Here is a 12,300-nt window from a genome sequence, read left to right on the forward strand (position 1 = left end):
AAATAAACTAATTGAAATAATGTTTAGTTCCTCATACCAGCTGACAATACTCTCCACCTTATCTTTTGGTTTGAAACTTTTTGTAGATAACATAAGTTTTAGCTATACTTGCAATTGCATGTATATAAACAAAAAAGTTGAGCAAACTCTTCTTTTCCTGGAAAAAGTGTGTGACTCATAAAGCAGTGCATCATAAGCACCAACACATTCCCTGTATGGAATTCTGGGATGAGTAGATCGTGTATTAAGAGGCTAAAAGATAATGCTTTGAATGCTTTGAAAGCCTTTCACGATTTGTGAAGTTTGGTCACAGTACTAGATTCACTCACACACTTTGCTTTGTACACAGTTTTCTGTTGTAGTATTTCTTGTAGATGTAGAAGAATATAGGTAATAGCCAAACAAAAGAAATTTTCTGAAAGGTTCAAATTAATCAAAATCTTGTTGTTACAGGCAGCTCTGTTTGTTACATCCCAAGGTTAGCAGACAAAGACTTATGGTCATGTTATTTTTATGGTCCTGTTATTTTACTGTAAAGTACGATCTATAGCTGCCTTTTTATGATGGGTTCTGTGGATGAAAAACATTTAATTAAATTTGACCAGCCACACTACAAAGAACCAGGTTGAAGCTAAGGTCACGAGTCAATTTATGTCAACAGCTGTCACAGTGATATGGGGATCCTAAAATGTTCTGCACAGACAGAATCAAGACACTCAGTGCTTTTAAAGTGCTACCAAGGCCAAACTATTCCACAAGAAGGACAGTGCATTTTAAAAGGTTAAAATGATATGGTATACTGAGGCAGCACAGGTGAGAATTTTTTCTCATCAAATGAATTACAGGGAAATGACAGTCAACATAGTTGATGTCATTTCACTCCGGTCCTAGCTGAATTACTCTGGCTCCCCATTTGCTATAGACTCAAATTCAAGATCTTCTGATTATTTCAAGCACTACATGTCTGTCCACTGTACATCTCTGGACTCTTAAACCCTATTCTGCACCTAGACCCCTCAGATCAGAGACTCAGATGTTCCACAGTCCAAGCTTAAAACAAAGGGGGACCATGCCGTCACTGTCCTAGCCCCAATACTGTGGGAAAAAACTCCCCCACTGTCAGAGCAGCAGAGTCAGTGCCTCATAAAGCTCTTAAAAACCCAGCTATACAAATTAGCATTTTACAACATTTAATACTATATTCAATTGTTTCACTGTTGTTATCTCATTTACTCTTAACTTTTCTTTAAATATTGCTCTCTTTTAAATGATTGTATATATTGTCTTTTAAATCATCGTAGGTATTTTATGGTATTGAATGAAGCACCTTGTAACTTGGGTTTTGAAAGGTGCTATACAAATAGTTTCATTATTATTATTACTGTACTATACATTAAGAGCAATGCAACAGCAAAAGCAGAAAAATTTTGTTATATTGCCTCTGTTCCTACTCTTCCCTCCCTTCAGCTCCAGTGGATAATGTAGATATAGATTCTATTGCAAGGTGTTTCTGATACTATAGCAACTCTGTAAGTAACATTATTTGTTGCAAAGATATTTATATAGTTGCTTTGCAGTTTTTCTTCTGGACCTTCTGGGATAGTTGTTACAAGTTGATGATGGTGCTACCTGATGGTGAGCATTTAAAGTTTTAAAATAGAATAAAATAAAATAGAAAAGCACTAAAGAGCAATGCCAGTATGTGCAGAATATTCACATTTTCTTACCCCAATGGAGTCCCCCAACAAATAATAGCAGCAATTGTCGGTTATTCAATGGAATAAACAAGCTGACAAGAAACACAGGCACCTATCCTCATTCAGTCAAAATCCACAGGTGAATTTCAGCTGGAACTTTTAAAAACCTGAAGTACTAAGTGGCGGGGCTTGTTATGCCTGTTTCCATGTCAAAATAGATAAAATGTTGCAAATCCAGAAGCACTTACCCAGTCCTTAAGGCAAACCATAAATTCTAAAGAGTGTGACCTAGAGAGATGCTCCAAATGCTAACTATGAAAGCCAGTTTATACTGAGATATTTATAAAATAGAGCTTATATGTGATTACTTTTGAGACGTTACTGATATTGCTGTTTCCAGAGTTACTTATCTATGTAGTTGCTCCAATACACAGAGGCGCAAACTATTTCCTTTTGATGAAAGAAAGATAGGTGTATTTTGTATGGTTTTAATGTTTTATCATTATTGCAGTACTAATAAGTAGGTAATTGGTTGGAAAAACAAAACAGCTTTTGCTAAACATATATACTACAAGGTCATACATAATATACATGTATTGTAATTTTAAATTATGGCTATATCTCTTCACCCAGGAAATGTGTATAAATGCATATGAGGTTATGATTAAGTCCAGCTTTTCAAAAGTGAGTATTTTCTGCTTTCCACAATCATCTGTGATTGATAAGCTCAAAATGTTTGAGTTTTGGACATGTTTATTGAACAAAACAAGACATTTTAAGACGTCACCTTGTGAGGACTTCATATATAACTGAGGCTTAATATAAGTTCGGGAAAAAGTACAGGCTAGACAAGTACAGGTACAGTGGGATTGCAATTCATTAATTACTGGATTTAAATGATTTATTCACTTTTATTGCTCCATCATTTTCACATTTGTTCAATTATAACTGGGTTTTAAATAGCCTAGAGTAATTGATTGACATTTATGGAATAGCATATATTATACAGTCTGATAGGAACAGATTTATGGATCCAGGTCTCTGGTGAAACATGAGAAAAACATTGTTTGCCCAAGTGACTGCTATGCTGCAAAGATGGTGATTGTTGCAACTTTAGAGTACAATGATAGCTATTAATGTCTAGTAACTTAGCTTCTTTATGTATTGCTTTAATGTGATTTGAAAGTGCTAACTGCATCTCTTAAAATCAACAGAGACTGCACATCAGATGGTCATTACCAACATAACTAACATGCAAACATGTTAGTCAGTTAGTTAGTTAGGGGAAAATATTCCACAGCTGGCCAGAGGCCAGTTAGACAAAATATTTGTGTGACAGTGATTGCTAGTGAGGTACCGGTCACACACGCACAGAACAGGCAGTGTGGCCTGGGTGGTACACTTCCTTTATCAACTCCCATGGACTTTATGAAACATCTTACAATGTGAGGTTTATGAATTCTGATTACATCCTTGTTGTTTCTGAACACACCCAGTGTTTTACAGTAAATGATTTGATGCTGGCATTAAACCATCTGCTGTCTTAGTGAATTGTGATGTTGACAGCAAACTGATGCTGAAGGACCTGGTTGTGAAAGCACTTAACCAATTTCACAAAAATAGATGTTATGTCAGTTGTTCTGCTCTAACAAGCATAACAGGAACTGACAAGGCAGAGGGGGTGGGGGGTGGGTTGTGAGTTACATGTGAACCGCAGCATGCTACCACAGTCACAATGACAGTTGTAACACACTGATGTTTAGAGGGACATTAAAAATTTGACCTGGAGATGGCATAGGGTATCACAGTCAAGGGATGACCAAAATTATTAGTCTTCATCCTGAGGTGGGCATTAATGTCAATGTACATTTCATATCAATCCATACCATAGCTCTCGAGTTATTTCAGTGACGACCAAAAAAAGTCAACCACATGATGAACTTCTTCCTACAGTTTAAGAATAACTTCAAAGGAGTACGCTGGGGTTGTATTAAGAAAATGCGTAGCATTCCTCAAATAGTACCCCTCCTCAGCTCTGCCTGGTTGACACTGAATGCATGCAGGAAGAGCATGTACAGAAGAGCCAACAGCCAATCAGCTTTCAGGGAGCTGATGCTTGTGCTAAATGTCAAATATTTAAGCAACAAAAGAAGTATTATGAGAGAACCCTGGTAATTAGTGTTATTATTTAAAAGCTTGAAATTACATCTTTCTTCTGAAAATTATACTAATGTTGAGGAAGGGACTTACATCTTTGCGCCTGCATCTCGGAATGATGGTGCAGACTGAGTTTTTACTATACATTTGCTCATAATGACTTTCAATCACAGATGCTCTTCAAACATTATAGCACTAATATTAACATTATTTCTCATTTAAGGGCATAGATAATCTAGGAGAAGATGTACCATACAAATCAATAAGTAAACAAAAATAGGGAAAAGAGTGTTTATTCAGAGAATATCCATTCAATGTAAATTATATCCATGAAAAATATAAATGAACCTAAATATTGGTCACACTCATTAATTTCTCAATTATCTCATTCTAACCACATCAACTGCATTACAAACAATCATACACTTGGAATTAATACAGATAGAAGTCCCTAGCATCAGTCTGGTTGGCATGAGCTCTATGCTCTAGCGAGGTGGAAAACCCCTGTGTGGCCCTCCCCTGCCCCTGAACCCTCCCCTGTCCCCACGGAAATTTGGTCGGTTTCTTTCACGGCCTCTGTCCCCCCCCCTTCCTGCATTTGGTCCACCACGTCCACCTCTGGGTGCCCCACCACCACGGTCCGACTTAAGCTTAGCAGGGGGGGATTTGGGCCGCAGCCTTTCTATTTCCTCGGTGCAGCCAGAAAGGTGAGAGTTAGGCAACGCAAAATGTGAGGCATAGGTCTCTGGGTTAAAGTTACTGTTTGTCAAAGTAGGACCCACTGTCAACCAGCCTAGAAAGAGAAGACCACCAGTTAGCAAAAGCATGGGTGTTCAGAAACAGAGGAAGAAAGGTCAACTAAAAGCAAATTTACAACATGCAGTTATCACCTAAATTCATCTGGATATAGGGCTGGGTATCATTCAAAATATTTTCGATACTGGTATTGATACCTTGACTTCGATACCGGTTCCTGAACCATGCTTTTTTCAATACCAATTTTATCAAATCAATTCTTACAAAGAAAATTACATTACATATTATGGTACAAATTTTGACTTTTATTTTTCAGCTTTGGCATTTTTCCACTCAAAACAGTTTTCTAACATAAAAAAAATATACAACAAATAATTTCCAGTGCCAAAGAACTGTTGCAAACTAATGACAAGTCAGTGTCTGATGCTCACTGCTGCATACTAAGGATCTTTAAATCTTCGTGCAGTTGAACACGGAGCAACTTTCTGCTCTTAAACTGATTCCATACCCGTTCAAATGCTTCATCAAATTGGCCATGTTGCCGGCCTTACCAACGGTGTCCTTTTTGCAATTACTGATACGTGTGAACCGTGTCTGTGGCCGTAACCATGTAGTGTTTTTCCAGCATGCCTCGCCTGCTTGTAACGTTACAGCCAATTACCAGCAGCATTATCAGATCTTTAACGTGTGATTAACTCCTTGGTAGTGAAACTTGGCACCGAAAAAACATCTTTGAGAGAACCGAAGTTCGGTACCCAGCCCTATCTGGGTAGTCTATTTTTTCACAGAAAGTTCATGTCCATCTCACCTGGTCTGATGGTTGAGTCTCGCCCAAACAGGTGCAACCTCCTGCGGCCCAAACAGAAGTGCTCAATTATGTGGAAGATCTCAACAGGCTTCTCTACATTTCCCATCTCAGGCTCTTCAGTAATGATCAAGTCAATGTCCACATTGGCATGGATAAAGTCACCATCAGTACTCCTACGCACTGTTCCTTTGATTCCCATTAGGCAGTGTTCCTGGAAGGAATGCACGTATATGTCTTTAAATATATCTTAACAGTAACATCTTCAGATTTTCAAGGAAATCAAATTGTAGAGTTATTACATTATATATTATATTTACATTAACATCAACATATATTTCACATTTCTGCTAGGCGTGTGTGTATGTATGTATACCTTGGTCCTCTGGAACACTGCTTTTGGGTCCAGTGCCTTTGTCTTTCCTGGGTTATTCTTGTTGGTCTTGATCCAACAGATATCCTCACACCGCCTAAAGCCCCACTTCCTCAAACACTGAAATGGGTGTAATATCGGTAAGTATTGTTTTGGATTACCTACTGTATGGGCTAACAAACGCGCAATTTAGGGCTGTTATTACTGACATTTTTTTTTTATGAATCTAAGATGATTAAGGTATTGATAACACAACACATGCATAGTAGGACTTCCCCTTCCCATGCACTGCAATTCACATCAAATAATTAATCAGAGATAATGCAAATTATTCTGTAAAAAACCCTGTACAGAACTGTATAAACCTGTAAAAAAGAGAGAGAGAAACCACACCTCTGAACTGGTTCAGTAACAGCAGTGTATCTTTCAGTTTTACTTACAGAGTTTCCGAGTAATCTGCACAAGACATCAGGTTCTAGCAGTTTTGCTGGTTACACATTGTTTGTAGTAGTTTGGTTTCATTTGTGAGGCCATAGTCAAAGCCAACAGTCCTTTACATATTGCTGCCTTACAAATAAGATCTCCTCTTCCTTTCTTAAAATTGTAAACTCTTAGCTTTCATTTCATTTCGATAGCAATCATTTTGATAATGGCATCAGCAAAAAAGTTCATAACAGTTGGAAATAAAAATAAAAATAAAAAAATAAATAAATAATTTTGGAAAGTAAAAAACTCTGGTATCACTCAGTCTACATTTAAGTCATCCGACTTATATTTTTGTAAGTAATTTTGTCACATTTGTATGTGTGTGTGTGTGTGTGTGTGTGTGTGTGTAAATTTTGTGTATGTGTATACATCACATATATATATATATATATATATATACACACACACACACACACACACACATACATACATATATACATACTTACACACACACACATTATATATATATATATATATATATATATATATATATATATACACACATTTGTTTGCCTCACTAAATGTGAACATGTGAATAGACAGACAATGGGGAAAACCTTGTCCACATTCCTGATGTGAAAGTCAAGTGTTGGGAAGAAATGTTATGTATAAACTTACGTTGTAAGCAACAATAAAATCTATTTGACACAGAGTCAGACTGTGATCAGTCATATGACAAGCTCAAAGAGGACATGCGTCACACCAACAGCAGACATCATTAGAACAAAGAAAATAATGACAGTTTTCTGGCCATGAACCAGAATGTATTTGCAGAGATTTAAGCCTTAAAGAATCTGGACACTTCATGGTATCTGGGGACTTTTCAGCTCTTTGTCACAACATTATACAAACAATTGCCTCAGTCGTGCGTTATAAGCACACTGAACCAGCGAGTTTCTGAATGACTCAAAGAATGCAGAGTTGAACACGAAGCAGTAAAAATAACACACGTACCTTAAGTTGCAAAACCTTTGGACAGAAATTTAAGAGCTTAATGTGAGCTTGTAACTAAGTGAGGGATTGTGTTACCATTCTGCCCAAGTCCAGGCCTTCACCAGAGCCACACCAGAGGAAGACAAAGGAGCGAAGAGCTGATATCTCCTCAATTTCAAGTTTCATGATCTTCAACAGAGAGCAGAGAGGGGAAAGAGGAGTGAACATGAAGCCAAAGACATGATCCAAGCAGAGTGAATATACCATTCACTAATCAGTTTAACTCTTCTTTTCCCTTAGCCTGTGTCCTGAGGCTCTCCTATCATTGGAAACTGCACAAAGTATCTTGATTTTGGTTTGATTACTATCTGTGCATTGGGAGAGTCATTCTGGATCCTTCTCTCCCTCTACAGGAGATGGTCAGCTCACTGTTATATATTTGCACTGTAAAGTTCCTACTACTGTTTGGGATTTCCAACTCAACATATAGCATTGTGTTACGTGTGTGTGTGTGTTTAACATTTTAACAGTCCCCATGCCCCTTGCCTTGGTCCAGTGCTGTGGGTGTTGTAGGTTCTTGGTTGGAAATATGCCAGTGTACTGTCATAACAACTTTCTGTATTTGTTCACATACCAGCATATACTACAAAATGCCAACCAGTCAAAGACGTGTACATACATCATCCCAGGTCCAGAAACGTTCTGTGTGGCTGATGCCTGATTCTCTGTAGTATTCCTCCAAAGGAGGTTCAAGCAGAATAACATCAAACTTGCACTTCAAATCCTGCAGATCAAAGTGCTCTGGGTCAGCTTGGAGGTACCTAAACATACACACACACACACATACATGCACGCCCACGTGCACACACACACACACACACACACACACACACACACACACACACACACACACACACATGCACACACACACACTATTTTAATAGGGCCAACTCTTTTCAAAATAGCTGATGTCAACTTGAAATGGCAAGTGTCTTCTTAATTAAAGTTAACTCTAGGAGTGTCATCACATTAAAATCAGACAGATATTTACTCTTCCATTCACATAATTATTTAACATACATGGGAGGGGTGTTGGTGCTGGAGATGAGTTCATCCTTTAGTCTGATCAGCTCTCGCAGTTTAGGGTATTCTTCAAATCGGTCAGCCAAGCCTTAACCAGATAATACATAGGAGTCAGACTCACACACAAGCATGCACATGTACATGAACGCACACACAGACACACACACACTCACCAACATCTCTAATGAAGTTCTGTGGCCTGTGACCAGTGTCCACAAAGTGCTGACAGTAGTCATTGTGAGGGTTCAAACTCTGGGTACCCTGGGAATAAATGGATGAAAATAAATGAGGTGAGCAGGAGAGAGGGTAATTGGAAAAAATATTTTGAGATAAAAAGAGAAAAAAATTGGATGCGGAGCAATGTATTTTAACACAAATCTGAAAACGATAGAAACTGCCACCTCTGATACAATGTCTGCAATACCTAAAAAAATAATTTTTATACTCATATGAGGGAGAAGGTCTTTCTAAATAAAGATGTCACATCAACAATGAGACTCTTTCTGCTTATACAAATAATGACCTACACTTTTAAATTCTAGGGATTTTTACATTTGATCAGCAACTAAAATAACACATTCTATACACACTCTTTACTTCAACAAAACTAATGAATGTGCACTGTAACTACATGTTTGTGTGTTTTGTGACTACTAAGTCTTTAGTGACAGTAGTCACTACATTAACATAGCAATTTGTTACGCATGAATATTTTCCTCATAGTGAAACTGTACACTGTACACACATCAAACTGGTTCAAACCGGTAATTACAGGCTGTAAAACCACAGGTTGATGCCCCAACAACAACCACATGACTGTGCTTCTAACATTTCATCAGTTTAAAAGAAGACTTGTTTGTCTCACTGCGCCATTTTTGAGATATGAATGTCTGATGATCACCTGATACTGACACGGAAACATTTTTATCAGTCAGACCAATTAGCATCACCAAATATCTGAAATTCATAGAGTTCCCATTCAGTTCAATTTAATTGCTTATCATCAAAAATAGTAATAGTATAATACAGCATTCACATTAAATCACAAAGGCATGTGTACACATCTCAATCTATTTATCAGGCTGCTCTTTCTGCTACTCTCCCACAATGTCACCGGTGTTACCAGTGCCATTGTATATTGCTTACAAGATCTTGGATTATAACTGGTAACATGAAATCAATCAATTCCTTCAGTTTCAGAATTTATTAACGTAGCTACCTTTCTATTCAGGAACTAAGTTTATTTAGAGAAAACAAGTTTTCTAACCTTAAGGAAAGTACTTGAATCCTTGTACACCTCCTCATATGGGTTGCTTTCATCTGGCTGCTGCACCTCCACCTCATCCTAACACACACACACACACACACACACACACACACACACACACACACACACACACACAATGAATTGTCAACGAACATTACCTTCCTCTACCAACCCCTCATGAGGAACATGGGGTTGGTAGATGAATACAACTGACATTAAAATCAAGCAACTTATACAACATTAGTGAAATCACAATAAAGTTACATCCAATAGTATGAAATTATAAATAGAGAGGTTAGGCTAAACAGAGTGAGCAGGTACATTGCCAACTTTATTCCTTATTCTGCCCACATGTCATATTCAACCCCAAGTCATCCACTAGAAAAGCTCATACTTCACACTATACTCTGATATTTAAAATTGTCTACTTAGTTTGTCCATTTTGTTCTTTAGTTATTTGAGTTTTATGATTTCCAACCAAATGGAGCACTTTCACATATACCGACTTGCAGAAAGGACATTAGCCTGACAGTGTCCCCTAAATTAATCTCTTTAGTCCAATCTTTGGAACTAATAATTAAGATCAATAAATAGCTCAATACTCCTCAGACTACTTTCAAAAGAGCCAACTAATAGCCTAAAATATTCATGCAAGGGACATCTTAATTACCAAGAGGGACCACTCCTTTGTTTTCAATGCCTGAGGCTCTAAAACAACCTGCCAGAGAAGATGCAGTTTGTTTAAAATACTCCCTATTCTTTTAAAATACTCCCCCACACATTCTTACTCAACAGCTTGTCCTGATTTCAGTGAACTGTTTTTGTTGTCTCCTCATCATATTTTACTCTTTTATTTAGATTTTACTGCTATTTTAATCCTGCATTTCTCCCATAAATCACTGTAAAATCTGATTAGAAGGATGCTATATAAATCAGGTTTATTATCATTAAATTCCATATGGTGGAGACCTCTTAACCCATGTAGATTCATAATACAAAGATACTCACCTTTTGTTCCTCCACATCTTCCTCTGTGTCCTCTCCCTCCATCTGTGCCTTCCTTTTGGAAGGCACGGCTAAACTGTCAAATGACGCCCTGCAAAACATAAACATGCTAAACACATTTCTAGATTTGATGTTCCTCTAAAGCACAAGATCAACATTTTGGCACTGACAATGATGGGACAAAACTGGGAGAGAAGATGGACTAATGTTTACAAAAATGTGTGATGGGAGCTGCATGATGTAGTAATGTCAGAGAATTTATACATGCTCAAATACAGGGGTTCAAGTGACAAAAAGCTGCACCCCTCCTTTCTTCTGGTATTAGTGTCTTCTTTGGATAGCATTTTTTCAGTTTAATTAATAGCTCACCTGCATGTTTCTCTTGTTTCCTCTATCTCTTTAAGTTCATCTTTACTGTTTAGGACTGCCCCAATACTGTCTGCACTTTCAGCTCCCAACTGTGGAATGAGTAGATAAAACTGTAAAAGTCATATTTTCAACTTCACGTTCTTCTTTATTATGTGAAGCACAATATGCATATTTATGTATTTGCTAAACTCCGCACGGAGCATGTGTATTTCATCACGCTCAGAGTTTTCTATTATGTACATCCTGTGCATTTACTGTAACTTAATCTTGACATATTTTCCATTTACATGCATTTTATTTGACACCACCTTAGCCCAAACAGCTTCAGCATGTGATTCATGTGCATTTACAGTGAAATTATTAGCGTTTTCATTCCACTCGAGGGCGACCACTGTTAATGTTTGGAAGACATCTGTCCGCTAAATTATTGCAATTTACGTAACTACTTGTCCTTGTGCATCACACAATCGAAAATGCGTTTTACACACACAAGGTTTACATTTTGTAACCGTACAGCCGTATTAGCTACTTGCTAACGACAACACTGTCTACTTGCCTGTTGAGCTAAAAGCTGCCGCCTAAGCTTTTGTCGCTGGCGGATCTCTTGCAGTCGACTGTTCATTTCTTTCTCTGTAATGTTTTTTAATTAACTGTTAATATCCTTTGTCGTTTCTCACAACCTCCCATATAGCTCAGATTAGGTAGCTATAACCGTAGCCAACAATCAGCTAATGTGTAACAGCCGCTAAAAATCACAATAAGTGCACTCGCTTTATATACCAGCGCGGTTGGACTGGATTTAGAGCTTTGGCGTGGGTGGAGTTAGCCGTTAAAATAGAGAGTGAAAGTGGCCAGGCTGCGACTGCTCAACGGCTGTTGTGATTTTCATGTAAACTCGGGGCGCTTTTTGAACCCGTGGCGGTATTAGCAAACCGTCTGGAGCGGGTCAACCGCTGAAATCAACGGTTTGTCGAGTGCTGACACCGCCTTCCTAGGCGAGTTTCGGCGTACACCGGGTTTAATAACAGTTTTTGATTGACTGGACGCTGCGTAGTGATGTCACCAGACAGGACGCTTTCGTTTGACGTTTCCATATCCCTCGTCCAATCAGAGAGTACTATATTGTAGCTACTACAGGCGCTATGTATTTGGTCTCTCTCTCTCTCTCTCTCTCTCTCTCTCTCTCTCTCTCGCACACACACACACACACACACACACACACACAAACACTCATAGATAAATAGTAGTATAAACTCAGTAGTATTAGTATCTCAGTCTGTCTGTCGTCACATATACAATAGCAAGAGTGAGGTGGAGAGAGCGAGTTTATTCATATTGAATCATGTATCCACTAGTGCTCCGCATCAAC

The 12,300-nt window shown here is 38.1% G+C and overlaps 1 protein-coding gene across 1 annotated transcript; it reads right to left on the reverse strand.

Annotated features, from left to right (window-relative positions):
- Window positions 1–4,131: 4,131 nt before the first annotated feature.
- mettl14 (methyltransferase 14, N6-adenosine-methyltransferase subun) lies at window positions 4,132–11,691 on the reverse strand. The gene is made up of 11 exons (XM_018695867.2): window positions 11,488–11,691; window positions 10,932–11,020; window positions 10,566–10,653; window positions 9,558–9,635; window positions 8,464–8,551; window positions 8,288–8,378; window positions 7,887–8,028; window positions 7,304–7,396; window positions 5,792–5,908; window positions 5,419–5,629; window positions 4,132–4,647 (listed from the first exon to the last, which is right to left on the reverse strand). Exons 1-11 carry the CDS (start codon window positions 11,551–11,553, stop codon window positions 4,340–4,342), a joined length of 1,371 nt encoding a protein of 456 aa, XP_018551383.1. The 5' UTR covers window positions 11,554–11,691; the 3' UTR covers window positions 4,132–4,339.
- Window positions 11,692–12,300: the final 609 nt, after the last annotated feature.

The sequence above is a fragment of the Lates calcarifer genome, linkage group LG5 (genome assembly GCF_001640805.2).
Source record: "Lates calcarifer isolate ASB-BC8 linkage group LG5, TLL_Latcal_v3, whole genome shotgun sequence".
In the NCBI taxonomy this organism is placed as follows: domain Eukaryota; kingdom Metazoa; phylum Chordata; class Actinopteri; family Centropomidae; genus Lates; species Lates calcarifer.

Coding starts and splice junctions, on each gene's coding strand:
- mettl14 (XM_018695867.2), bottom strand. CDS start 11,553: ATGAACAGTCGACTGCAAGAGATCCGCCAGCGACAAAAGCTTAGGCGG. Junction 10,654..10,931: donor GAAACAAGAGAAACATGCAG/GTGAGCTATTAA, acceptor TATGTTTTGCAG/GGCGTCATTTGACAGTTTAG. Junction 5,630..5,791: donor CAGTGTTCCAGAGGACCAAG/GTATACATACAT, acceptor CATTCCTTCCAG/GAACACTGCCTAATGGGAAT.